The sequence below is a fragment of the Delphinapterus leucas genome, chromosome 3 (genome assembly GCF_059928025.1).
Source record: "Delphinapterus leucas isolate spDelLeu-1000000601 "Yukka" chromosome 3, BTC_Dleu_Yukka2, whole genome shotgun sequence".
Lineage (NCBI taxonomy): Eukaryota > Metazoa > Chordata > Mammalia > Artiodactyla > Monodontidae > Delphinapterus > Delphinapterus leucas.
Genome location: NC_143131.1, coordinates 64,997,915 through 65,025,841, shown reverse-complemented (window position 1 = coordinate 65,025,841; position 27,927 = coordinate 64,997,915). Strand labels below are relative to the sequence as shown.

The 27,927-nt window shown below is 42.4% G+C and overlaps 1 protein-coding gene across 6 annotated transcripts in view; it reads left to right on the top strand.

The window, feature by feature from the left end:
• Positions 1–27,927, top strand: part of SERINC5 (serine incorporator 5) — an 85,831-nt gene that overhangs the window by 42,533 nt on the left and 15,371 nt on the right. For 5 of the 6 annotated variants that reach the window (XM_089909068.1, XM_089909071.1, XM_089909070.1 and 2 more), the window contains 7 exons: positions 12,631–12,735; positions 13,200–13,378; positions 13,847–13,929; positions 15,377–15,470; positions 21,069–21,280; positions 22,835–22,930; positions 25,436–25,562. In XM_089909068.1, coding sequence (XP_089765194.1) covers positions 12,631–12,735; positions 13,200–13,378; positions 13,847–13,929; positions 15,377–15,470; positions 21,069–21,280; positions 22,835–22,930; positions 25,436–25,562 — 896 coding nt within the window. The remainder of the gene's footprint in view (positions 1–12,630; positions 12,736–13,199; positions 13,379–13,846; positions 13,930–15,376; positions 15,471–21,068; positions 21,281–22,834; positions 22,931–25,435; positions 25,563–27,927) is intronic. The other variant, XM_022593857.3, reaches the window with a different exon arrangement.

The following is a 27,927-nucleotide window of genomic DNA, read 5'->3' as shown; positions in this document are numbered from 1 at the left end:
GCGACTATTTAGAAATTGTTCTGGTCACTTTGAACTCAATGGACCACTCAGTTTCAGGACTAAGTGGAGGTGGGACCCTGATTGGATCTAAATCTGCCCCTCCTTCAGTTACATTCCCAAGTTACAGTCATCACCTCCCCCCACCCCTTTAAAAAAATCTTAAGTAGGTATTCTACTCGCAATTTCTACAGTTATCATGAAGTCCATAATTTGCCAGGGAAGGGGAACAGGGATGAATGTTGAGGCTGCCAACTGCGGATTTAGGCCCCTGGAACAGAGGTAGCAGGATGGGCTTAAAGGACTTTTCTCTATTTATTCAGAAAAATCCAGTTCTCTCTCAACACATTCCCTAGAGGTGATATATAAATTAGCTTTGGTCTGTATTTCTCAGTCATTTTCACTGTTCATTAGAAGGAGAAGGAGATGTGGTAATGGGAAATTCATGTATATTAGCTGTATTAACATAGATTACGTGGAAGTAGGTGGATGAAAATGGAATAAAGGAGGACTGTTTATAGCCAGGCTTGCCGAGGCCACATCCACATCTGGTCATCCGTCGCCCCCCTCCGCCGAGTGTAGTGGTCACCTCCTGGCCTGAGCCCTTCTCCTCTGCCTGCTTTCCCTGAGCCGTGCTTTCATTTCCGGCTTTGGTTATTCCTAATGTTTATCTGCTGGTTGAGGCACACTTTTCTCAGGACAGTGCTGGGGACAGATCCATTCTCCCCCTTTTTTCTAGGTCCAGTGCTGATGACATACTTGCCCCACGCAGGTCATAAATGGGTTGGGTTTCTACTCTGCATTCAGGCAGTCCTGATTCGACCCCACCAGGCTCCTTGATGTCCTGTTCCAATTGTCTTATTTAGACTTGGGTTGTCCCCATGTCCCTAGCTTCACACGTTCACTTCCCCTCAGACTTCTTTCTCCAGAGAACTAACCCCATGGGTGACCCCATGAGGTTGCTGTTTGTACTTGTATGTCTCCCAGATGATACTCCATTTTCAAATTCTGGAGTTCCCACAGTGTAGCAACTGTAGATGAACACAGAAGCTACTTTCCTTAGAGACGACTTAGATTTCAAAATGCTTTCCTGAGTACACCCTGTGGTCAGTTCACAGTGACATTTAACCATACTTGGGTGGTTCCTAGAGTTGACAGAGCTTTGATCCAGCATGTTACAGATGCTGAAATTTGGTAACGAGCTACTCTACTTTTTTTTAACCTACAGTATTAGGAATATGAAAGCATTAGAATAAGTATTGGTTTTGGGAAAGCCCTCCCATTCCCGTTCCCGTGCCAGTCACAGGGGGTAAAAAAAAAAAAAAATACATGAAACAAAGTTACTAGTTAAAGGATCTAGTTAAACAGGTAAGAAATGGAAAAAAGGATGCAGCTCCCATTCATAAGCGTTCTGCCCAGTGAAGGGACAGCAGATACTATGCGATGTTAAGGGTCATGCAGAGAAAATATTGCTCTCTTTTTAGAGTATAATTTGGATAAAACATTATTTTAAAGTGGAAGAATCTTGTTATAACCCTAACCACCCCCCTCGTTTGACAGATGAGAGGATGTGGCTCAGGGCAGTGAGGTGGCTTGTCCAAGGCCGTGACACCAGGTAGAGCTGGGACAAGGACCCAGGACTGCTGGTCCCCGGCCAGGGGTGCCTCTCTGGCCTGTACGACTGGGGTCGGCTGTTGCTCAGATGTTCACAAAAGTAGCAGAAGAAGCCTTAGCAAACTTATCCTTCCTTCTTTCTGATCTTTCTTCTGGACTTGGTGGTGAGGGAGAAGTATTTCCTCTGGAAATAGTACCACCTCGGGCCCTCAGTGGCTTTCTTAGCTTATCTTCCTCACGTGCCTCCTTCCCTTTGTAAAGCCAGAAGCTGGGCTCTAGGGATGATGGTTAGTCTGAAATAGAAAATAGGGGCAACCACAAATCCAGTATTTATTTATTCGTGGGCGTTGCATGGGAAATAGAACCTGCCTTCAAGTTGTGTTTGGTGTGACCGTCTTTTCAAAGTAAACAAACAGCAGCAACGAAAAATATTCCAGTTTGATCCCAAACACCATGTAGTTTGTTGCAGCGTAGAATGACAGGTGTTCACGCTGAAGCTGGAAAGTCTGGCTCCTGTCTTGATCTTGGTCTTTACTGGTTGAATGTTAGGAGAACTGTGTACCTGAGACGTAGCATCAGGTGTTGCTGTCGTGCATTGAAGTTCCAGGAAGTAGAACTCTCCCTTCTCAGCTGGCATTATATGCTTTTGTGTTAGAACAAGTGTTGAATTAGCGCCAAAAAAAATATTGCTGACCCAGTTATTTGAGTCTGGAGTATTTTTTTTTTTTTAATCCAGCTGAGATAGAATGCTTTTCAAAAGTCCTCGTTCTGAACAGCAGCTGAGTTCTTTGTACTGTTGTACCTTATATGTGTCCAGTGTATCAGCGAGTGTGTTTCTGAGGTTAAAGGTGGGCCTGGGCCATTGAACTTCAAGTTCTTTGTAGAACACGGAGGGAAGATTCTCACTGTGGCCTGATCAGAGTTTCCCTGGGGTGTGCTGGCAGTGAGGTTCCACCTCTTAAATCTTGTGGGTCCCCTCCTCTCTAAGTTGGGGTGTCTCTGGGGACACATGTTTCCAAACAGTTTTATCTTAGGTCTCAAGTTCATCCAGGCATAACACCACCTGGAGAAAACAGTCCCTGCAGCCCTCCCATCCCTCGCTTCTCTCATGGCTCAGGCCCCAACCTCCTGCGCTCAGTGAATGCGGGGAGAGTGATTGTGGGAAATAGTCTGGTTCTACAGGCAGTGATTTGAACTAATGTAAACCCTGCTGAGAGCCTTTTTGAGTCTGAACCAAAGACAAAGAGGTTTGATCCTAGTCCAGTAATAATGAGCTTACCAGGAGCCAGAAAACAAGAAACAATAGTTATTGTCCTTGGTCTGGAGGATCTGTTACCCAGAAGCTTTGGGGGAGCATCGGATGTTAACAGGATCTCTGTTTCAGGATCCATCCAACTGTAGGAGGGGTACAATGATAAGATGTGAGAACTGAAGTTTTCCTGATCCTTTTTTCTGTGACCATCAAAGGCACCTGTTAAGCAACTGTCCATAGACGGGACCACGCAGCTCTCTGCAGATAAATGGGACAGACAAGAGCTTATGGTTGGAAACAGCTCTGTTATAAAATTGGAGCCAGAGGGAACAAATAGCACAATACACAAACAACAGTAGCCTCAGATCGCTGGGAGCAGGAAATATAAATATTGTGAATAGTTGAGTCTTGATACTTGATAACAGAGTTTAAAAGGGTGATCGTGTTACTTGGTTAAACTGTAATCCGAGTTCATGTTTTAAAATATCTTTTAAGTCACGTAATTGATTCCTTCCTCCCTCCCTCCCTCCCTTCTTTCTTTCCTGCCTATGTAACTACCAAGTACTGTGGCAGGTGCAGGGGATGTGGGTGTGAGTAACATACAGTTGTCCTTAGAGAACTGGGCCTCAGATGGAAAGTGTATAAAGAAGGTGCCCCCAGCGTTAGGCTGCATAGTTAAAAATAATCTGGGGCTTCCCTGGTGGCGCAGTGGTTGAGAGTCCGCCTGCCGATGCAGGGGACACGGGTTCGTGCCCCGGCCCGGGAAGATCCCACATGCTGCGGAGCGGCTGGGCCCCTGAGCTCCGCAACGGGAGAGGCCACAGCAGTGAGAGGCCCGCGTACCGCAAAAAAAAAAAAAAATCTGAATTCCGTTAGCAACTGTTGGAGACGGTGGTGTCAGCTGTCCCTTCTGTTGACCTTTGGGGTGACGTTAGAACTCAGGAGTGCTTTTTTCCCGTCCTCATGAGAGACTGGGAGCCGTCCTCATAGGAGACTGGGAGCCGAGGTGAGGTAGGTTTGTAAAAGGGACTGGGGTGTGTGGAGTGTGTTGCCCTCTAAAGCAGGGTTGAGCTTAATCACAAGGGGGGTTGGGTATTTGGAGGGTGTGGTTTTTAAATTTCAGTGAAGCTGTTTATACAGTCTTAAAATTAAGTCTAAAATTATCTCTCTACATGCCGGCTTTCATCAGTGTGGGTTTTATTTTTGGTTCTACACGCCATGGTTGTATAACAGATGTGAGGTTTTTTTCCTACTATGCGGGCTCCTGACCCGCAGAAAAAAATAGCATTGAACTCGCAGGCATGTCCTCCACCACCTCCTCCACAAAGCTTTTTTTTTTTTTGCAGGCAGATAAATTAAAATCCTTAAGCTGCAGCTCTGAAAATGACATACGGGAGATGTACGATTTAATTCTCTCAAAGCACAAGTTCCTCCAGTCGCGTCTCCGCTGTTCCTTTGACTTATGATCCGTAGAGTAAGTCATCACCAGTTGTCATTTGCCTTTGAGATGCTAATTCATGCTTCAGCAGCAGCTCAGCGCAGCTCCTCAGCTCTGCTTCCTAGTCCTGGGCCGGGGGAGCTTTTCCTGTAAAGAGCCAGCTAGTAAACATTTCAGCTGTGAGGGCCTTGCGGTCTTTAGCAACTACTCAATCTGCAGCCAAAACAAAATGCCAGCAAATGAGCGTGGCTCTGTTCTCTATTTACATGAACAGGAGCTAGCTGGATTTGACCCACACTCTGTCCTTTGCTTCACTGGCCTGTGGTAGACCTCAGTGGCCCTGTGCCTGTCATATGCAGTTATTCTCCCCTTCTCCCTGAAGGGGAAACTTGAATGGCCTCAACTTTGTGCTGAGGGTACCGGAGCTCCTGATGAAGTTGCAAATACTGGGCTGTGTGAGCTCGTATGTACTGGGTTGACCAGGCAAGAACAATGTAGGGGTAAATTCAGTGTGACACGTTCAACAGTATGATGTCTTACTCTTCCTGGCCTTTTGAAATATGTGGTAAATCATTCACAGGTTAAAAAATAATAATAATCAGCCCCTCTTTTTAGGTAGCCAAGCCAATCATTTTGTTGACTGGGAAGAAGTGGGGATGGAGAAAATGAGTGTGTGGGTACCCCAGTTCTTTGCTCCTGGGGGCCCCCAATTCCTGGTCCAGTGTAAAATGGGAAGGATGCTGGGCCAGAAACTGAAATGTCTGCCTGGCCGGGTTCTCAGAACTAGGATTGGGGAACAAGTGACTAGGGACTCTCAGAACCTTGAGGGTATAGGTTTGGTAGGATTCAGTCTTTTGGAGCATATTAGGTTCTTGTGTCCCACCTAAGGCAAAATCACGGATAGTTGAAATTAAACCATGAAAATGCCTGAAATATCCATAAAGCAGAGCACACATGGCTTTGTGTGTACAGCATTTCACTAGAAAGGGAGCTCCTTGTTAGCATGGATCTTTTAACCTGTTTTATTCTCTGCTTGAATCTCCATATCCTAGAACAGTACCTGTACACGGTAGATTTGAATGAGTCAGGGAATGAGCAAACCCTGTGCTGTGACGCTTAGGTATAGTTATATAATATATCATGTGGGATGAAGAATACACACGTAAACTCTAATTTCACTGGGCTTTTAATAATTATTTACAGAAAACAGCCATGAGCGTAGCTGGATTTGCATATGATATGTCACCACTCTATTCCAGGTTCACAAGTTCAAGAGGAAGTTAGCTGATTTGGTGCTCACTTAGGCCATAAGCACATCTTCCCACTGATGAGTGGTCTGACTAGAAAGCTCTGCCTGTTTAGACATTTAGTGCTCTTAATAGAAACTTCAGCATCTCTGTGTTCAAGAGACAACTGTCAGTGGGCCTTGTTTCTCTCAGGGGGGCACAGAGTTCTCTATCAGACCCTGCATTCTGTGGGAGGGAGTGTGGGCCAATAACCGTATTTGCCATCTAAAACAAAGTCCAGGCCTCCATAGCTGCAGTTTTGTCTCTGAGGTTAGGTGTGGATTTGTTTTCTGGACTCAGAGGGCCCCCTGTTTCCACCCCTTTTCTCTTGATTATGGGGGGCAGTGCTTACTGAGGTGCTGACCCTAGGGGGGAGCAGCAGAGACTTTCCTGGCTCTGAGATGGGTGTGTAGGGGGCTCTGTGGGCATCTCTGTGCCTCCCTCCTGCTCTCCCTGTTCCCCCCAAACCTAGGGTTTTCAGAAACCCTCCCTGGGGAGAGTTTGGCAGTGTCGGTTAAAATTTAACCAATTTTATGACTCAGTATTCATCTTGTGGACGTCAGTCCTCCTAAATGCTCTACATGTGCAGAGAGAGACATGCACAATATGGGAACTAACCATTGTACATTGTTTATAAGAGTGAAAACTCAGAAACAATGTAAATGTCTGCCACTAGCATCACATAAACTAAATTATGATTGGTCTGGGTTGTGGATTTCTGTATAGTAGTTAAAAAGGATGCAAATAGATTTATGTGTTGAACATGCAACAATCTGTGAGACGTAATGAGAGGGGAATAACACAGCAAAGGGCCTAAAAGGATACACATGAAAGTGTGACAGTGGTTCCCTCTGGGAAGCAGTCAGGTTAGGGTTGGAGTAATGATGGGCAAGGAGATTCAGTTATCTGTATCTGTTATAATTTACATTTTCTTTGGCAACGAGAATATAATTATGTATTGCTTGTATAATTGTAAATAAATATATTTTAGAATGATGCTTGGACTCTTATGTTTGCAGTTAGATTTCTTGAAAGCAGGGGTGAAAGGACTGCTGGGTTCAGTTCCTGCCCGCTACCCAGCCCTCCTGACTGTCTCCTCTGCTCAGCCTTCAGCCATCAGTCTGGCTTCTGCCCCCATCTGCTCTAGAGAATATTCTGATCACTGCCCCAGATGACTCTTTGTTGGCAAATCCAATCTGCGTCGTCATCGCATTGGTGGTATTTGACACACTCTGCTTCTTGAAAGCCTCCCTCAACTTCTCTCTGGTTCTGTACCTTTTCAGTTTCTTCCTTGGTTTTTTTCCCCTTCGTCCCAGTCCCCAAATGTTTGCATTTCCCAGCATTCTGGGCTGTCCCCACCTGTCTCCCTCCCCCTCCTCTACCCACATTCCTCTCCAGGTGAGTTTATTTACTCCACTGTGTGCCTCCTTTGCCATCTCTGCTGGTCACTACCAAGTCCTTCTCTCTAGTCCTGCTGTCTTTCTGGAGCATTGCACCCTTGCTTAGCCATCTGCCCACATTTCCCCCGGATACTGGCCGCCTGTCGTTAAGTGAATGACTGCCCCTCCATCCTGAAACCGCTCTTCTGTGATTCCTATCCACTGCTGGGCCGCCATCCAACCAACTGCCAAGCTAGGAACTGGGAATCTTAGTTCTGGGTTCCTCTGTCTTTCTTCCTAGGCCCCATCAAATCAGCACACGGGACCTGTCTATTCCACGGCCCCAATCCCCACTGCCATTGCCTAATTGAAGATTTATATGAGTTTTCGCTGGGATTAACTCTTATCTCTCCTTCAAGATTAGTAACTGGCGTGATTCTTGTTTGTACATTCTGCCTTCATGTTACCTTAATTCCCTGAGCAGATCGACGTTAGCTGTCACCTGCTTCCCTCCTGAGGAAGAGCCCTTCGTGCCATCATTATTAGTCAGTTCTCTGCAAGTTGTCTTGTTTGGGTTGAAAGCTTATTATTTAAAGTTTGGTTGGAGTTGTTTTCTAACTGTCTAATCATATTTGGGGTGGTTTGATCCTGACGAAATGGTGGAGGAGAAGCTGTGAGCACCAGTGCTGTCTCTGTCTTGCATGCTTCCAAGATTCTGGGGAGTTACTATTTGGGGATGTTAAGTTCCTGATGGCAGAGGTGGCAGGGTCAAATAAAACCAGGCTCGGTGAAATTTTAGTTCCCCTTATGGCTTTTAATAATGGCACAATGTAGACTTTTCTTGTAAAAATGTCTAGAAACCCGAACAAAAGAGATGTGAGATTGTTACTGTTTTTAAAAATAGCCCCCCCCCCCAAAAAAGGGCCTCAAAGGTAATAATTTACAGAGAAATGAGCCTTGGTTGCTAGAGGCCGCTGAGGGGAGGATGGAAGCGGATCTTAATGTTCCCTGTTTCACAGCTCCTGTCCGTGGGTGGGTAACAGACAGGCATCACTCTCATGGACACTGGAGTTTTTCCACAGACAAAAAGAAATTGTCTTAGAAAATAAGTGGAATATCAAAAAGGGGAGAGGGTCTCGATTCTGAAATTCATTTCAAGTAAGAGATACTAAACAGAACCTACAGATATGGTTCTTCTAGGTTTTATGGTATCACTCCTGCTGCCCAAAGCTTTCTCTGCAGCTTGGTTTCATTCAATGCCCTAAAAATTTGATGTAATGAAATGTAAGACTCATTCGCTTTGCTAATATGCCTTTTTCTCATCTCTCCCAAATAATATTTTAATATTATAGGAACACGCCGCTCCTTTTCCTCTTCATTTCTGTAAGAAACACTCCCAAATTCTATACTTTATTTCTAAGTTTGCAGCATGTGGGCCCCTGGCCAACTAGACCTGTAAGCCTTTCTATAGCTCTTCTATTGTTTGTTTATATTTATCTACCTGAGATTGAAATTGTTTTGGAGGCATAGCTAGCCTCTCTTCTATATAGATGAGTTACAGGGATTTTCTAGCTTCCATCTCTTTGAGCTTAATACTTGTGTTGATGTTTCAAAATGTCTTCCCTGATTTGGGAGTTCAGACGTGTTTTCTTTTGGGTGGCAACTAGGTCTCTGAAAGATAGGTAGTGAGCACTGTTTTTTAGAACTCAATTCTTATACAGGCATACCTTGTTTTGTTGTCCTTTATTGCACTTCTGCAAATACTGCGTTTTTTACAAATTAAAGGTTTGTGGAAATGCTGCATCTAGCAAGTCTGTTGGTGCCATTTTCTTAACAGCATTGTTCACTTCATGTCTCTGTCACACTTTGGTAATTCTCGCGATATTTCAAACTTTTCATTATTATATTTGTTATGTGATCAAGTGATCTTTGATGTTACTGCCATGACTCACCAAAGGCTCAGATGATGGTTAGTGTTCTTTTAGCAATAAAATATTCTTTAATTAAGGTCTATACACTGCTTTTTTTTTAAAAAAGAAAACCACATAGTGCCATTGCACACTAAATAGACTGCAGTGTAGTGTAAACATAATTTTTATATGCACTGGGAAACCAAAAGATTTGTGTGACTCGCTTTATTGAGACATTTGCTTTATTGCAGTGGTCTGGAACTGAACCCACAATATCTCTCATGTATGCCTATATATATGTGCCAGGGAAGGATTCATCTTATTGAAAGTTACCCGGTACGGTTGTCTTTTGGTATCTGTGGGGGATTGGTTCCAGGATGCTATCGGATACCAAAATCCACCAATGCTCAAGTACCTTACATAAAATGACATTGTATATTACTTAGGCACATCCTCTTATATTCTTTAAATCATCGCTAGATTATTTATAATATCTAATACTATGTAGATAGTTACTGGTACATGACAAATTCAAGTTTCACTTTTTGGAACTTCCTGAAAAATAAAAAAATTTTAAAAAATATTTTCCATTTGTGGTTAGTTGAATCCACAGATGCAGAACTGGCAGATATTGGGGTCCAACTGTAACTTTCAATACGAATCCTTTGTAAAGTGAATAGAGCATCTACTGAGTTCTAAGATGTTCATGTCCCCCCATGTTTAAATCAGTATGCATCAACCAATCAGGGGTTCATGTAATGTGCCTAACTCCCTCCCCGAGAAGTTCTTTTTATAAAATAGTACCTTAGAGTTAAGGAAGTTTACTTAATGGCTACTATGGATTAGGAACTGTGATGAGCACTTTTTACAACGATTCACTGATTTAATTCTCAGAGTTGGAAGTCCATGTGAGCTTTTTATTCTTCCTGATAATTTGTGGCTCTGAGTTTTGTTGCTTGAGGCTTGTGGGGAAACCGTTGCCCTTGGGTCTGTACAGAACCAACACAGATGCAGCGTCCTTGGATGCCCAGAACCAGACGTAAGAGGTAACACCCTTAGCAGGCCTGTCCCCTCTACCCCATGGTGTGGAATCTGTGTGTAATGTATGTTTTCTTTTTCTAAAACCGGTATGGAGCTTGGAACAGCAAATATTTAATCAGAGCAGATTCCCCTCGCAAAATCCTGCCAGCTTGTTCAACTCGGAGATTCTTTGCCAAAAAATATTCACCACGTACTGAAGGCTAAATGACTAAGTCACCCACAGAGCATAAAGCAGGTCTTAGTATTTGGAGCAGGGGGTTGTTTGCCTACTGATATTTTGGATGAAGTATGCAGTGCCACATACTCACCCTTTGATGAGCCTAAGGGCCTCTGGCAGTAAACAAGGGTTTTAGGGGAGGGGGGATTTGTGGGGGATGGTAGGGTAGGCGTTCAGGCCTGCTGGCAGTAACGTTCTTCTTGAACTGATCTGAGAAGAAGAGAGAAGTGGGTTTGGGGTAGGGAGGTGGAGAAGAGTCTAATCGGGAAAGATGGGCTGGTGTAGACGAAAGGGATGCTGCCATGCACGTGTTACAGTGGAAGTGAGGGCGGCGGTGTGCAGCAGGGAATTGCTTTGCTGATAGAGTGGGACACGGAAGGGAGGGAAAAGGAGAGTTCCATGAATATTACAGAACAGTAAATCCCATATGAACAAAACAGGAGTAAGTGAGGTGGCATGGTGCCTCCTTTTACAGATTTAATGCAATGTTACCTCCTTATTATCGGTACCATTCATACGGGTGCAGCTTTTGTTTCCTGCTAGAGGCTCTGAAACGTTCACTTGTGTGGTATCCCCCATTACTTCAATATATGAGGATCTTAACCATGTGAGTTTGCTCACTCACTGTGAAACACTGCTAAAAGTTCAAGGTCCTTCAGAAGGCCCTTCCTGACTTCTCATTACCTGTGTGAGGGCACTTCCTGTATCCTTATTGCTATACTGAAGCAATTTCCAGACCAGCCGTTCTCACTGGGATGCTCCAAGGCGCTTCCAACCCTATATGTTAAAAGCAAACTCCCGATCTCTTCTTTTCAGTTCCACTCTTCGTCCTCTGCCAACCCTACTCCCCCACCACCCCAAACAGCTTTAATAAAGCAGAAGAGAACCCTCCCCCCATCCTTCACTTTTCTCGCCATCCCTACAGTCCTGCTAACTATGACTTCTAGCCACAGAATTTCTGTTTTCTCTGCTAGTAGTTTATCTTCTTCGATTGTTTTCTGGACTGTTAATCCAGTGGCCCTCTAATTTATCCTCCTGCCTCAAACCTGTCCCTTTCCCATATGTTCTCCACTCTGCAGCCAAAGGCATTCCAGCTTAAATAGTTGTTTCCCTTACAGGGTGGGAGCCAGACTCCTTAGCATGGCATACACCTGGCCCTTCCCACCAAGACCCTTCCTTCTTTTGAGCTTCATCTCTTCCCAAGGAATGCTTTTTTAGCATAAATATGTCCCATGCAATATTTAGTCTAAGTATGTCCCAAGTGTTGTTATATTAAAAAATTAGTTATTATTTATCCAAAATTTAAATTTAACTAGACATTCTGTATTTCATTAGGCTTAGTATTTTACCTGGCTTGCTCAAAAATATAGTAGTGTCTCTCTTTATGCATTTATTTCTTGCTCTGATCAAAAAGAAATTGGAGTTGCAGGAACTTGCTGACTGCAAAATATTTGGCATTTCTTTATGAAATCTTTTTGTTTTTTTTGGCTGTGCCACGTAGCATGCAGGATCTTAGTTCCTCGACCAGGGATCAGACCCGTGTCCCCTGCAGTGGAAGTGTGGAGCATAACCCCTGGACTGCCAGGGAAGTCGCATGAAATCTTTTATAGCTATTCATGGAAATGGAGCTATCCTAATAGGGTCTCAGTATTAATGCTTTTTTGCATGAGACACTAATTTTGAAAAACATGCTTTGTTTGGAAAAGCATGTTTGAGATTCAGGTGTAGTAATGATTGCAGCTCTTTTCTGAGGGAGGGAACTTCCCCTCGTGGAGGAAGATGAACTGCAATTAAGTGTAGTCTTCCTTCTGTTTATGGAAATCTTAATAACCTCCACTGTTGTTGTTTCTTTAGGATATTTTCTGGAGAACAAACTAAATTATCATGCTTCAGTTTTACCTCTAGTTTTATGTCATTTTTTTCCTGGGTTTTTTTTTTGTCTTGTGAGTAAAGGCTGTAATGTGATTTTCAACTTATTTTCTGTTCTAAAGAGTGTTCAGCTTTGATGTTGGTAAGAAGCAAGTTTTTTTTTTTTAACACTGACTAAATCTTTATTTTCTGACATTAATAGAAACGTGCTGCTTGTTCTCATAATGTAAGATTTTAATTATTCTGATAATGTAAGTGGGTTTTACATTAAAACCTTCTAATTGTACTAGAATAAACCATTATCAACATTTATCAGAAGATTAAGGTCCGTAAATAAAGAGCTCCAGTGGATCAAGAAAAAAAATCCAATTAACTGCCAATTCACAGAGAATAATACAAATGGCCATAAATTTAAGAAAAGATGTGAACCTTACTAGTAATGAGGAAGACGGACATTAAAACAAGATAGTGGTTTTTAACCTTTAAATTTGGTGCTCAGGTTGGGAATGTGAGCAGTCTCAAATATTACTGGTAGGATGTAAAGGCAGCCTTTAAAAGTGTGATTTGACTTTATCTCTTGAAATTTTAAAATGTAGATACAACTTGACCCACTGATTTCATTTCCAGGTCAGGAGCTTATCCTATATAAATAATGGCATATGTGCAATTATTCTCCATATTTATGCATTTCAAGAAAAATGTACCTGTGGGACTTCCCTGGTGGTCCAGTGGGTAAGTCTCCGAGCTCCCAATGCGGGAGGCCTGGGTTCGATCCCTGATTGGGGAACTAGATCCCACAGGCCGCAACTAAGACATCTGCAGGCCGCAGCGATAGATTCCGCATGATAGATTCCGCATGCAGCGACTAAGACCGGCGCGGCAAAAATGAATGAATGAATGAATAAAGAAAAATATACCTGTGTATTATAAATATCATTTTTAAAAACTCTGATGCTGGATTTCAGAATTCATTAGGAGTAAGTGGAGGTGGAGTGGTATGTTATGAGCACTATATTTTTAAGAAAGATTCAGAGAAAGAAAGAGGTCTTTGGAAGAGAGACTTTCTTCTCAGTCTTAATTTCTCTCTGCACATGGTATATTTCACATTGGATTTTGACTTGTAGGCTGAAAGAACACTCCACTGGCAGCCCTTCTTTTCCTAGTTTTAACAAATTACTTTTTCTCTTTTTCTTCAGATCCCTTTTTTCGAAGATATCTGTAAAGGCATTAAAGCTGGCGACACCTGTGAGAAGCTGGTGGGGTATTCTGCGGTATATAGAGTCTGTTTTGGAATGGCCTGTTTCTTCTTTATATTCTGCCTCCTGACCTTGAAAATCAACAACAGTAAAAGTTGTAGAGCCTATATTCACAATGGGTGAGTCTTTGTGGGGATCCTTTCACCCTTCCTTATATTCAGAGCAACATTCCAGGACCTCTTCCACTCTTCAGACCCTCTGACTGCTTTCCTCTAGTTGAAATTGTTGACACTGATTTTAGGGAAGGTGGAACTTATACTTAACACACAGTGGCCAAAGAACTGGAATCCTATTTGTAACACCTGGTACCATAATGAGAAATGCATTGGAGATAAGAGTTTATTTCTTGTACCAAGAGCTTCCCCCAGGTCACTTCCACCCCTGCAACAAAATGGTCTTGCACAATCAGAGGCCACACCGAAGTCTGTCTAATTATGGGAAAAGGCAGTCTCCAGTCACTTAATTACTTCCCCTCCATTTGGAGAGAACAGAATCGTGAATTGACACGCTTACCTCTAAGAGGTCTTTTGTCCTTCCTTGAATATCATTTAAATACATTTCCTTTTTTTTTTTGTCTTCCCCTCCAGCTTTTGGTTCTTTAAACTTCTGCTGTTGGGGGCCATGTGCTCAGGAGCCTTCTTCATTCCAGATCAGGAGACCTTTCTAAATGGTACAAATGGGGTATTGGGGGTATCTATTTATTGTGTTTTTATTCACTTTGTAAAACTGTTCAAAAGCGTAGTCCAGGGTGCCTTTGATATTGTAGGTTACTAACTTTCTTGTAGCTTAACAAAAAAAAAAATGCTGCCTCAGCTGCCCACACTTCACCCACCGTCTGTACTTCCTCCCCACCCCACCCCCACCCCCCGCCATCTCCACTTCTCCCTCCCTGGGAGGGGTGAGAGGACCTTTAGTTACTCTACCGGTTGAAGAATTGAAATTAAGGTTATTAGCCTGAAGGGAAAATGAAGCACTTAAAACTTGATTGAAAACTAGTTTAGCATGTCAGCGTGACCCAGGGAGACCTTGTTCTTTCTGAGCACTGCACACAAACCCAAGGCTTCTTAGCAGCTTTAAATCTGCTGTAGCTATAATGGGGTAAGAAAGGCATCCTCCAGACCATTTCTAAACTTGCCTTATGTGAAAATGTACAACACTGAATTATATTCCTTATCGATAGAACCTACCAAAGTTATTTAATATAATGCATTCAATCATAGCTGAAACAAGGGTCCCTTCTTCATATGAGGTAGGGAGGAGAAAAAAAGCCTGAGTTTTAGAGGTTCAGAACACTGTTCAGACCCAAATGGATTCACTTTCCTTATTAAGATAGTAAAAATACTCACATTGTGAATAAGGAACAGCCATAGTCCCTCAAATAGCCACATATCAGGCTCCAGCTAGTTTCTTAGGGTCATACCGGTTTTATGTACTCCTTAAGGAAGTTGTATCCAAGTTGTCTTTTTACCTAAAATACTGGTAACTAGTTTTCTATTCTCCACAGAGGTCCTTGTATATATTAGAATAATATACTTAGAATGGGACAGGACCTAGCTGTCCATCCTCTAGCACAGCTCAGTTGTATTATAGACAACCCAGAGATGTGATGTGCTTATCCAAGGTTTGGGCTTCTCTGTGGCCAAGCCAGAAGTAGAACCTGAGTCCGTGGCCCCCCATGTGAACCTCATTTCCTCACTGGACATTGGTGGGTCTCCGGTAAAATTTGAATCCTTGGTTTTTCTGGCATTGTGTGATTTTACTTTTAAATTGAGGGTCATTGTTGATTTTATGAATTACTGCATCTGTTAGGATATCTGGCATTTATTTATAGCATGGAGGTGAAGCTTGGATGCTGTGGTGCCAGATTGCCTGTGTTCACATCCCAGCCCCACCCTTTACTGGCTATGGGACCTTGTCAACTTACGTGTAGACTCTCAGTTTTTCTCTTCTGTAAAGTGGGTGTAATAGTAGTACCCACCTTGTAGGGTTGTGTGGGAATTAAATGTGTTACTGGTACAGGGAGCCTGCAGTAAAAATTAACTGTAGTCATTACTCTCTTTTGAGTTAAAGGCTCGGGACAGTCACCTCATCTCCTTTCGGACGGTCTTCTTTTGCAGCCTGGCGCTATGTGGGAGCCATCGGAGGCTTCCTGTTCATAGGCATCCAGCTCCTCTTACTTGTGGAGTTTGCACATAAATGGAACAAGAACTGGTATGTGCCTTTATGGAGAGCTTCCACGTGAGCTCACTCTCTGACTCAGAGAAAGTGCCCATTGTTGACAGGAGCTCTTCCCCGAGTTGTATTGCCAGGAATTAGCAGCCTGCTTACACCAAAAACAATTTTTGCTTGTTCTCTCCCTTCCCTCCTGCTATTTGGACCTCTTCATTTACTCCTCTCCCATACTGTTTTTCTCACCTTTCTACTTTTCCTTTTCGACTTCATTTCTTTTCACTCTTTGGCTCTCTTTTCCCTGCACCCTCTCATTTGGGCTCTAAGACTTAGCCACACTCAACCCCACTGCTGGCACCTCGCAGCCCCTGCTCTGTTCTTGCGTTAGTGGCTGAAAATTTGGGTAGGCTTTATCTTAGGCTCCCATCCTTAGGAGATTAAAAAGAAAAAAGAACTTTGGAGCTGGAGGTTCATTTTCTGCAAAGAATATTCAATGAAATAGTGATTTTCTTTTTAAAAAATTTTTTGTTCCTTCTCAACTGCCTAGGAGGGGAAGGACCCCTTCATTAGGAAGATCTGTTGTTCTACCTTAGAAAGCCTCCCCGACTTTAAAAAAAATACAGACCCTTTTTAAGTGCCTTGAAAATAGAATTCACATCCTAGAATACATGGGGAATGCCCAACTATTAATGGCTCGTTTTATTTCTTGCTGAGCCACATTGAGGAAGTGACAGCTAGACAGGGGTCCAGCTCCTTTGGTGCTAAGGTTGACTCTCTTTGTGACTCTGGGCAAAGCACTGAAGTGCTCTGTCTTACTTTACTTATAAAATATGAATGAAAATAACTGCCTGCTATATCCAGTAAGGCTTTTGTAATTTTGTAGATTTTGTAGGCATCATGTTATTTTGTACTGTTTGGGCGGGTATCTGAAAGCTCTATATGAATGTGAATTTTATTTTTTATTTTGGACAAAACAAAATATACTGTCCAAATTCTCTCAAAACACTTTTCATCCTGATTATATTCCTCAGCTTGGTAGTAGTAGTAGTTGTTTTGTTTTGGTCTTGTTTTTTTGAAAATCGAATCATGAGATGCCTGAGTGAAAAGATAGGTTAAACATTTTATTATTTGGTAAATATTGGAGTAAGCACCCAAATACCAATTTAAAGATGTTTGCAGCACATTGAATAGTCATACAGGTAGCACTACAGGCGTGTTTTGGTATTTTTTCAAATCTTTTTTTTGGGGGGGGGGGGGCCGGTGCCGCGCTGCGCGGCATGTGGGAATCTTAGCTCCCTGACCCGGGATTGAGCCCGTGCCCCCTGCATTGGAAGTGCAGAGTCGTAACCACTGGACTGCCGTGGAACTCCCCTCAAATCTTAATCTCTATGATAATACAGATTTCTAGGTCTGAGTACATATATGTTTATTATTGCATGCTGTCCTGCATTTTGAGTCATCCCTGAAACCTAGTATGTTTGGGGCTTCTACTAGATCTTGTTTCGAGGCAGCAAAGTTTTCCTAAAGATAAGTCAAATGGTTGACTATAGTTTTATGTGACCCTGTTCTCAGTTATGCAGAAGAAATATGCACAATAAGTTGGAAATGCATTTTAATTGATTAAATACAATTCTTTCCATTGATGATGATTCTTTTTTTGGGGGGGGGGGGCGGGGGGCGCTGTACCATGTGGCTTGTGGAATTTTAGTTCCCAGACCAGGGATCAAACCTGGGCCCTTGGCAGTAGAAACGTGGAATCCTAACCACTGGACTACCAGGGAATTCCCTGGTGATTCTTATGTACTTTCATTCTGAATTTTTTATTTGACAAAAGGAATGCATCACACTGTTTTTTCTAAAATTTTTACAAATAAACTTCGAGTAAGGAACTTATGATAAAATATTAATATCTTTGATACTGAGTGCCTGACTTGCCCATTAAATAGTATGCTTCCTTGAGAATACTTGTGCTTTTTTACTCTGACTTTAATGTTTTGATTGATTCTGAAGCCATTTTCTGGGACTAATTATCGATGCCAAGTTTTAACGGGCATTTTGGAAGAGTTTGATTGCTTTAAAAACTTTCCAGAAACCACCCAATAGGAATGGCTTAAGAGCTTTGCAACGATTGATGTTGCTGTTGTCCCGGCTTTGAGGCCAGTGTCCCAATAAAATCTCTTTTGTCCACATACTCACAGCTGGTTGGTCTGCCTAAAATTAGGATTAAGCTAGGAAATGTACAAGTATTGTTATTTTTATGTAAATTCATCTAATTTAGTTTAAGAGTTTGTCCGAGCAAAAATTGATTCAAATTGGGCACCCTCCAATCTGGCAGATAGAAAGGAGCTCCGAGGAGCTGTACAAAATAAAAGACGTTTATAGGCAGCAGAGAGCAGGGACAAGGAAGTTATATTAGGCAAAAAAGCAGGTTGGTTATTGTGAGGTAACTTCCCTTCAGGGGATGGCAGGCATCTACCAGTTAGGTGACATAACTAGTGCTAATCAGGGGATTCCTGATTGACTGGTTTAAGATTCTGTTTCTGGGAGAGCTGAAACTCTAAGTTGTGTTGGTTTGGTGATGTGGGGCTTAGCATAAGCGACTCCTTTCTAAGCCTGTTGTCTTGTTTTTGACACTTTCTAGGTCAATTTTTATAATTCGAAGCATCAGTTCTATATAAAAACTGAAATAACAAAAAGTAAACAGTATATTTAGGTGTTTCTTTTTTGGAGGGAGTTGCATTTTTTTAAATTAATTAATTAATTTTTATTTTTTTTTTGGCTGCATTGGGTCTTTAGTTGCGGTGAGCGGGGGCTACTCTTCGTTGCGGTGCGCGGGCTTCTCATTGCGGTGGCTTCTCTTGTTGTGGAGCACGGGCTCTGGGCACACAGGCTCAGCAGTTGTGGCTCACGGACTCTACAGCATAGGCTCAGTAGTTGTGGCGCACGGGCTTAGTTGCTCTGCGGCACGTGGGATCTTCCCGGACCAGGGCTTGAACCCACGTCCCCTGCATTGGCAGGCAGATTCTTAACTACTGCGCCACCAGGGAAGCCCTATTTAGGTGTTTCTAATAAAGACCCATTTTCTAGATTTTATTTATTTATTTATTAGATTTTATGGATTTTAAATTAATGTTGTTGTTGGGTTTTGTTTACTCCTAACCCTCACCCGAAGCCTGAGCCCAGACATCTTTCCTAACCTGATAACCTGATTGCTTCTGTGTCCATACACTCCTCCCCACTGCCCGGTCTTTTTCTAATCTCCATCCAAGTGCTTCTTATTGAGCACTGATTCAAAATTTTTGGAGTATTAACTGTGTGCCGGGCACCAAGAGTATAAAGATAATAAGTCACAGCACTTATTTGGGGTGTCTATAGAAGATGTCATTGGGAGGACCAACTGAGTCTGGAGCAGCAGGAATCACAGCCACTCTGCCACCATTGCTGCATCCAGTTATCCTCTGACAGTTGGCAGTCCTTGCACCAATATTCATTAAGCACCTATTATTTGCCGGGCACTCGACAGTAGGAGAGCAGCAGTGAATGCAACCGTGTCCTGCTCTGTGGAGCTTACATTCTCCTGGGGAGAGGAGGGATAGATAATCAACTTATAATCAAGCAAATACGTACTAGGTTCAATGGTGAAAAGTGCTCTGGAGAAAAAGAAAGGGTGTGGGAGTTGGGGTGAGCAGAGCAGGGAAAGGCTTTCATGACGAGGTGTGAGGGAGACGAAGGAAGTTGGGGAGAGCCTAAGGCAGGATCGTGCTGGCTTCTTTAAGGGGCACAGGGACATCCACTGTGGCTGGACCCCAGTGGTGAGGGAAGGGTGCAAGCCACATGGTAGCAGCAGTCAGATTCTGATATAGTCTGAAGTTGGAAGCAGTGGAATTTGCTGCTGGGGATGGCATGGTGGTGGGGAGAGGAGAGGAGCAGGGAGAGAAAAAGACAGCAGTCAGGAGCAACTGCAATTCTTTAATCTCCCCCCACCCCCACCCCCACCCCTAATGGGAAGAATGGAATTGCCATGTTCTGAGGTTGGGAAGATCACAGAAGAGCACGTTTGGGGATGGAGGTTTGAATATTGGGAAGTTAATCTGGACCTGCCAAGTTTGACATGCAGATTAGACCTCCAAGCAGAGACGTTAACAGTTGGATAATAGGAGCCTGGAGTTGAGGGGAGAGATTAGGGTTGAAGATTTAACCTTGGGAATCTAAGCATAAATTAACTGTTAAGAAAGTCCTTCTTATAGTAATAACATAGCCCAAAAGACTAGTGAGGAAACAGCTGGACCCCACCTACACACACTGGTCAGCAGTGTTCACCTTTTTCTACTTAATCCGTTTTCTCTCCCTGTCGTCGATTACCATTTGGCTCCTTCCTTTCTCTAGTTTCATTTTCTCTTCATTTGCTTTGTGTGCCTTCCCTGTTAGAATAACTCTGTGGTCATCGGAGCGCCTGGCTCCGTTTCAGGAATATGATGGTCATTGTCATTTTGGCCTTTCCTCCCTGTTTTCTTTGTCTCCGGGCTGCAGTAACTTCATAATTGAAACATTTTAGCTGGGTTGCTTGAACACTCTCCAGCTTTGTGAAGATAGTAAGTATGTTGCCTTCTCTGTGGAGGTTTGTGAGAGTGTGGTTACAAAGGGCAATTGAATCCTAAGGCAGATGACAGTGATTCAGTCCATCCCCCTGTTGTTCTGTCCTCTTCATCTAGCATCAATAAGCCCTCTTTTCTTTGTTCTGAACAGTTTCTGTAGATTGTTAAATCACTACTTATTTCTCCCATCCCTTTATTAATGTTTACATAAACCAGAGAGCACATTAACCTCCTCTTTTAGATTCTTTATTGTAAATCCCATTAAAATTTCTACTCTTTTCCCGGCTGATTTTATTCTCCAACCCCCCCCCCCCGTTTTTTTTTTTTTTGGCCGTGCTGCGTGGCTTGCGGGATCTTAGTTCCCCAACCAGGAATTGAACCTGGGCCCCTGGCAGTGAGAGCACTGAGTCCTAACCACTGGACCACCAGGGAATTCCCGTCTTCACTTTTTCTAATGTCAAACTTCTCCTTAATCATACCTGGCATTGTTTGGGAGAAGCAGTACTGGTACAGATTCTCCTTTTCAGTGCAGAGACAGAAGAGCTGAGGTCAGCCAGTCTTTCTCCGGGTGAAGTTCATTTGCTTCTCTCTCCCTAAAGGGAAGATGAGTGTCAGCAGGAGCTGCAGCACTTGGCTGAGAGACTGGCACCTCCAGGCTCTGTGTTTATGGGGAAAACTCCAACTCCAGCAAAGAGCCACTTTTTAATACTGCCAAAACCTGTCCCAGGGTAGTTGACATCCAGAACGGGGAAGCGAGAATCAAGTCTGTGGCGTATTCATTTTAGCTGATGAACACACTTGAGTCAAAGATGGAATTTTATCAGTGCTTAGAAAAAATTCTGTCCTTGAGCCAAGAAGTTTTTGCACATTTACCTGTACCTTCTAGCTTCTAGTGGGTAAAATGATAGGCCTTCTGGATAACTCATTACTATGGGCTGGGCCTGATAGCATTAGTGAATAATGCCTGAGGGATGATAGATGCTGTCGGAGAATCAACTGACCTGTCTTCTCTCCCCTTGCTCTTCTCCACTTCCTGGAGAAACAGGACCGCAGGCACAGCTAGCAACAAGCTGTGGTACGCCTCTCTGTCCCTGGTGACTCTCATCATGTACTCCATCGCCACGGGAGGCTTGATTTTGATGGCAGTGTTTTATACGCAGAAAGATGGTTGCCTGGAAAATAAAATTCTTCTGGGGGTAAACGGAGGCCTGTGTCTGCTTATTTCAGTGGTAGCCATCTCACCCTGTGTCCAAAATCGTAAGCACAGTTTTTTTTCCATTCTTCCTTATTCATATTATAAATGTCTTTGAGCAACACCCCTCCCTTTTTGGAAACTATGGTCATTCCTTAATTTACCATGGGTGGGTCAGCAATAGGAAAGGTGGGACCCCAGTGTCCCCTTCATGCCCCACACTGGGGCAAATGTGATAGTCACGCATGCCTTGTGTCCAAGATTTGAGTGTAATGAAGCCAATAAATAAGGAGATAGATGTTGCCATTACATAATGTACTACAAGGAGCCTTGGAAAACCTTGGAAAGCCTTGTTTTCAATGGAAAACACCTTTAGTGGATATTTAGCTCTTCCCTGTGATCTCTGTGTAAAACTTGAATGAGTGAGAGGGGTACGGAAGGAGCTGGTCTGGGACTCATCTTTCACTTAAGACCCCTGTGGACCACAAATTGAGGACAGCGTGGTCCCAGAGTCAGGAAGCAGGAAATCTGATCCTGGCTCTGCCAGCAGCTAGCTCCGGGAGCTAACCGTTCTCATACCCCAATCCTTCCTCTGCGAAGCCAACAGAAACCTGTGAGCCTGATCTTGCTCATGGTTGTTTCAAAGCTAAAAGGAAGAGATGATGGAAGTTCATTATTGAAATTGAGATGGTTATTACTCCTCCAGTTCCTTTAATTGATCAATTAAGAATTTCCTAAAGCACTAGTATTCAGATTAAAATGTTCTTTGGGTTAAATCCTACTTTTTGAAATCGTTATAATATTTTGAAATATTTGGTTTAATGCCATTAATTGTTAAGGTGAGTCTTATTCCCATGCCAAAGAGCAACATTATAAAAGGGCCTATTTTTTACCTTTATTGGTCATTATAATTTAATAATTATAACTCTGGGAATAAATTTAATCAAATGGAAGACTGGGCGAAACTAAATCTTTTTATGTCTGCAGGTGGTTGAAAATTTCACCAAAAAAAGGATAAATCACTTTTATCACATCTTGGTTACTCTCAACCATCCGAACAGTTTAATTTAAATATTGTAACATTGAAGCCCTTTTCCCAGTGAATGCTCAGTCCCATAGCCTTCTTCTTTGGTTTGGACCAGCTCTGGTATTCCCAAAGGATTTTTTGTCCATTGACAGATATGAGCTTTCTCCCCATTTGGAATCCAGGCCCTCCCTATAAAATCCATCATTTACCCCACTAAACTATGTGATCTCACAAATAACGATGGTAAATTTTCTTTGGAGGTTTTGTGATTTAAGAACTAATGTTATGAACCTCACGGAGACCAGGCAATATGTTTCAGTACAGCTGTAGTTATTATCAAAATAGGGTGTTGGGAGAGAACTCAGTAGAGCTTGTCATCTCTAAAACAGCAGTTAGGTTCAGTGTATCACTCCCCGCCCCGCCCCCTCCCCAAATGTTTTGGTGTCATCTGAGAAACACATGACGTACCTCTTCTTACGTTGAAGGGTGGGGCTCCAAGTTGGAGGGATATCATTTGGGGGAGACCTGTTTTCTTAAGGCGCATATGCTTTCTTATCATTGATTTAAAACACTGCCTCTTCTCATGCTCCAGGACAGCCGCACTCTGGGCTACTGCAGTCGGGTCTCATCAGCTGCTACGTCACGTATCTCACGTTCTCGGCTCTGTCCAGCAAACCTGTAGAAGTAGGTAAGCCAGCTTGCTAGGGAGCCTGTGCCTGCAGGATGAATGTTGTCGTTTTTGGAGGGAGCACTATGTCTCTGTGAGCTATCGTTTAAGTATCAGGGATACGACACATCAAAATAGAGAGGTGATCTAGACTTCTTCATTAAATGAGGTCCTCAACATGGGATATGAACATGAAACTTCCTTCTCCTGAGTCTTCCTGCTGTTCAGGAAAGACGTGAACTAAGGAGGGCTGTTGAGTTTGCTTTGAGGTCTAATCTGCATTTTCCTGCTCAGAAATACTCAAATGTTCAAGAAATAATCAAAAATATTCAAGAAAAAAATTTTTTGCTCTATTTTTTTAATTATTATTTTTAGATGGTTATTAATTTTCTTTAGGTGATCATTTCTCTGACTGTAACAGAGAGTAGAAAGAGCATGGGAGTGGTTCTGCCACTTAAGTAACTTGTATGAAGTCACTTTTCTCTCCCTAGATATCTCGCCTTTAAAATAAGATTATTTTTTTTTTTTTTTTTTTTTTTTTTTTTTGGGTTGCATCTGGTCTTTGTTGCTGCATGCGGGGCTTTCTCTAGTTGCAGGAGCGGGGGCTGCTCTTTCTTGTGGTGCGTGGGCTTCTCACTGTGGTGGCTTCTCTTGTTGCGGAGCACGGGCTCTAGGCACGCGGGCTTCAGTAGTTGTGGTGTTCAGGCTCAGTAGTTGTGGCTCGCAGGCTCTAGAGCACAGGCTTAGTAGTTGTGGTGCACGGACTTAGTTGCTCCGTGGCATGTGGGATCCTCCCGGACCGGGGCTCGATCCTGTGTCCCCTGCATTAGCAGGTGGATTCTTAACCATTGCGCCACCAGGGAATCCCCTAAAATAAGAATTTTAATTATTATTTTAAGAAGATAATTAAATAAAATTCTTCTTTTATAGGGTGGTTTTTAAGATTTCAATGAGTATGTGTGTGTATGTAAGTATAAGTACAGTTCCTGGCATGTAGTAGGTGCTATATAAAGGGTGCCTATTATTCTTGTAGAGTGCTTGCAATGAATATTTGAGAACTATAAAAGCACTATTATATTATAAGCTTTCCCAGTAAAGGACCAAATTTTCTTGTGTTGATTTCCAAACTCATTATATTTCATCATCTTTATCACTTTTGTGATATATAAATGTTTATATAAATGTATACTCATATACATGTGAGTATGTTTGGGTACATTTTATCTTATATACATCAGGTGAAATACATGTACTCTCTTTTCTCTAGAATAGAAAATTGAAGTTGTTTTCCTTTTTTAAATTTAGAAAGCAAATGCAAAGATAATTTGAAACTTTTAACATATACATGTACTACATATGGGTCTTGCCTTTATAGCTATTTATAGTACAATGCAAATATAATTGTACATCTTATATTAAGTATAGTCTATCCTGGATATATTTTTTTTAAATCTCTCTTGACTCTAAGTTTATTTAAGTCTACTCTATTTAAGACTTTTATGAGTGTTTTGACTGTTTATGTATTAGTCTCTGTTTTTAACTTAACGGGGTTTTTGGTTACAACATTTTTCTTTTTAATGGCAGGTATCACTTAAATACAGAAAAAAACTTTTATTTTTAATTTTGGGTGGTACTACTTAAATAGCAAAGTTCATATTTTGGTCAGTTTTGTAAAGAAAATTTTCATTGGCCTAAGAATAAAGATTCCTTAAACCACAGCACACACAGTTTACAGTTTCAAGTGGGAGCACCAGTAATAATTTTAGTCCAACTTTAAACTCTTAGAATGTGCATGTTTGTAAAATGGTTTCTAGCCTGTTATTTTATGTTTATTTATCCTTATTTTTGGGCAGAGTTGGCAAACAGACCCAGCTTGGGTGTTCAAAATTGAAGACTCTGTGATAGATAAAAAGTAAACGACTAGTGATGGTAATATGATACAAATCTTTGTTATGTAGCCTCTCACAATTTTTTAAAGCTCTAGACCACTTGAGGAGGTTCCCAGGTTACAGCCGTAAGATGTCATGACTGTCCTATTACCAACAGTAAAATGACTTCTCATCTGGGTGGAGGCTGTCAGCCAGATAGCAGTTCCTGCAGGTTCCTGTTTGATGTAATAGTCTTGACACTCCTCCAGGGAGGACAGACATGGAGGATGCTCTCAGTTAGCTGCACGCTACCTGCCAATCAACTGCCCAATCAACTGAAAAATGACCTAAGTTTACTCTTTACTATCGTTTCAATAGTACTGAAAAATAGCACGACTCTTAGAAAGTCCTGGGACTGAAGATCCCTTTAGCACTAAGCTGGAACCCGAGGGTCTTGCTCCGAGAGGCTTCCTAGGTGGCAGAGGGTGCTTCACAGTAGTAACAATCTAGTCTGAGTCGAGTGGGACAGTAGAGGAGAAGCTTCCAGTGCTGAGTCTCACTGTTCTGCACTGCATGAATTTTCCCAAAGTGAATGCATCCCTGAGTTACAGCGGGCTTTTCTAATGTGGCTCTGATTCCTTTCCCTTTTCTTCACAAGTTCTAGATCAACATGGGAAGAATGTCACCATCTGCGTGCCTGACTTTGGTCAGGACCTGTACAGAGACAAAAACTTGGTTGCTGGACTGGGTACCACTCTGTTGTGTGCGTGCATCTTGTATTCCTGGTAAGTTTCAGGAGTTACCTAAGGCCATCTTTGCAGACTTTAAAAGTATAAGAGGAGAATTTAAATACATTTTGGCGGTGTGAGGCAGCCAAACAAATACCATCTGAGGAAGAGGGGAAATGTAGCCTGAAGTAAAAAGGTGGTATTACAGCATGCAATCTAGGTGTTCGGACTTCATTTGCCTAACTTGTATTTCTATGTGGTAAATAAAATAAATATATATGGTACGTTGCAATGCTTTAACAGACGGTTGAGTACTACTTGCTAAAGCATTTTTGGAGGGTAAGGGAGCACAAAGTGAGAAAGAGGTGGAATGTGCCAGAATGTTTTGGCAACTTTCTACTCCAGCGGAAATATCGTTTGTTCTCTTGTTGATGGAAAGAGTACAAAGTACTCCATGCACAGTCATTTTGTGCTTGGTCCAGGAAAGACAGGAAACATCCCTTTTCTTTTATGCTAAAACCCACATTGCTATTAAGGAGGCGAAGTCATTCCTCCAAAAGTAAGTGTGACACATAAACAGGCTGTGTTGCAGATGCTTGGGGTGAGGTTTATTCCACCTTCAAAATCTGTAGAAGATACGAGAAGGAGAAAAGTAAAGGGTAGGAATGATAAGTTTCTTACTTCAGGTACATATTTCACTGATGATCAAGCTTCCCTTTGACAGTAACCCTTTCATGTTTAGGTTTTACTCCTGTGTTTTACATTTCGTTTGTTATATTCTTTATTTTTATTTAAAAAAATATATATATATGTATATATATTTATTTATTTATTTTGGTTATGCCGGGTCTTAGTTGCGGCATACGGGATCTTCGTTGCGGCATGTGGGCTTTTAGTTGTGGCATGCATGCGGGATCTAGTTCCCCAACCAGGGATCGAACCTGGGCCCCCTGCATTGAAAGCATGGAGTCTTACTCACCGGACCACCAGGGAAGTCCCTCGTTTGTTATATTTCAGTGTCTAAAAATTTCAGCTAGTCACAGGCACGTGGTAATCTTCCTCTGGCCAAAACTGTACTATCCTGGTGGTGATAGCTTCTTTAAATAGAATGTCTCTCAGAGCATGTTGGCTTTTTCTCTTAGAGCTTCTAACACCCCCTTATGCCATAGAGAGGGACCAACAGACATAGACAGACGACAGACGTAGACAAGAGAACTGAGTTTTATAAAGCACGTGTTCACAGTCATGCATCAAGCTTTCAAATGCGTGCAAGCTCTCAGCCTGTCTGTGATGTGGTGACAGCCTTTCCATGATGCAGCAGAAGGGACTGTGGTGACCGGTTTCTGGCCTTGCACCGTTATTAATTCCATACTTGTTCACTGATTCGGGCCCTCATCAATGAATGTTTTCAGGAAAGCCATAAAGGCCACCCACATTTTAATGCTGATTCTCAGCGCTTCCTTTCTTAAGTTTTTCCTTCCTGAGTCTGTTATTGTTGGGCTTTGGGGAGAAGTGTCAGCAACATGGCTAATTTTGCAATTTGTCACTCACATTTTTTTCTGTATTGGTATGTAAAAAAATATTGGTAAATCCAGTGAGGAGAAAGTAGGTTACTAAACTATAAGTGTAGAATATTCCATTTTTAAAATAAAATATAGTTGTATTTACACATGTAGAAAAACTCCTGGAAGGAGATAAACCAAGCTTGTAAGAGTGGTGGTATTAGGGATAACGTTTTTTTTCTAAAAAAAAAAAAAAAAAAAATTTTTTTTTTTTTTTACAATGAGCTAGTGTTTCTTTTGTTTGTGCTATCAGAAAAAAAAAGGCTGTAAAGATATTGGATACAATAAAATCATGTGTTTTTTGAGTTGCTGAATGCCTAATCCTGCATGATAAAAAATGTTTGTGCCCTTAGATAAAAATAGGGCATAGATTTGCTATAAGCCCATCAATGGAAAAGATGGCAAAAATGCTATTTAATGTGCTGATGGAACTGCCACCAGTGGTGTTGGTTTGTGGTGTGGAATTTCCACCCTGTTAGATTTTCACTGCCACCCTTGAGTGAGAAATGATGAATAAAACATTGCTCCTTTTGGAATTTACCTTTTGGAATTTAGAGGCACTTTAGTGGAGGTTGGTAAGGTCTAATCTGATATTCCCAAAAGATAACAAATTTCAAAGCTGACAGCTGCTACTTAACATCTGTCTAAATGCCAGTATCAAAGTGTCCCGTCCCCCCGTCCCCCCCGTCCCCCCCGTCCCCCCCCCGGTACACGGGCCTCTCACTGTTGTGGCCTCTCCCGTTGCGGAGCACAGGCTCCGGACGCGCAGGCTCAGCGACCATGGCTCACGGGCCCAGCCGCTCCGCGGCATGTGGGATCTTCACGGACCGGGGCGCGAACCCGTGTCCCCTGCATCGGCA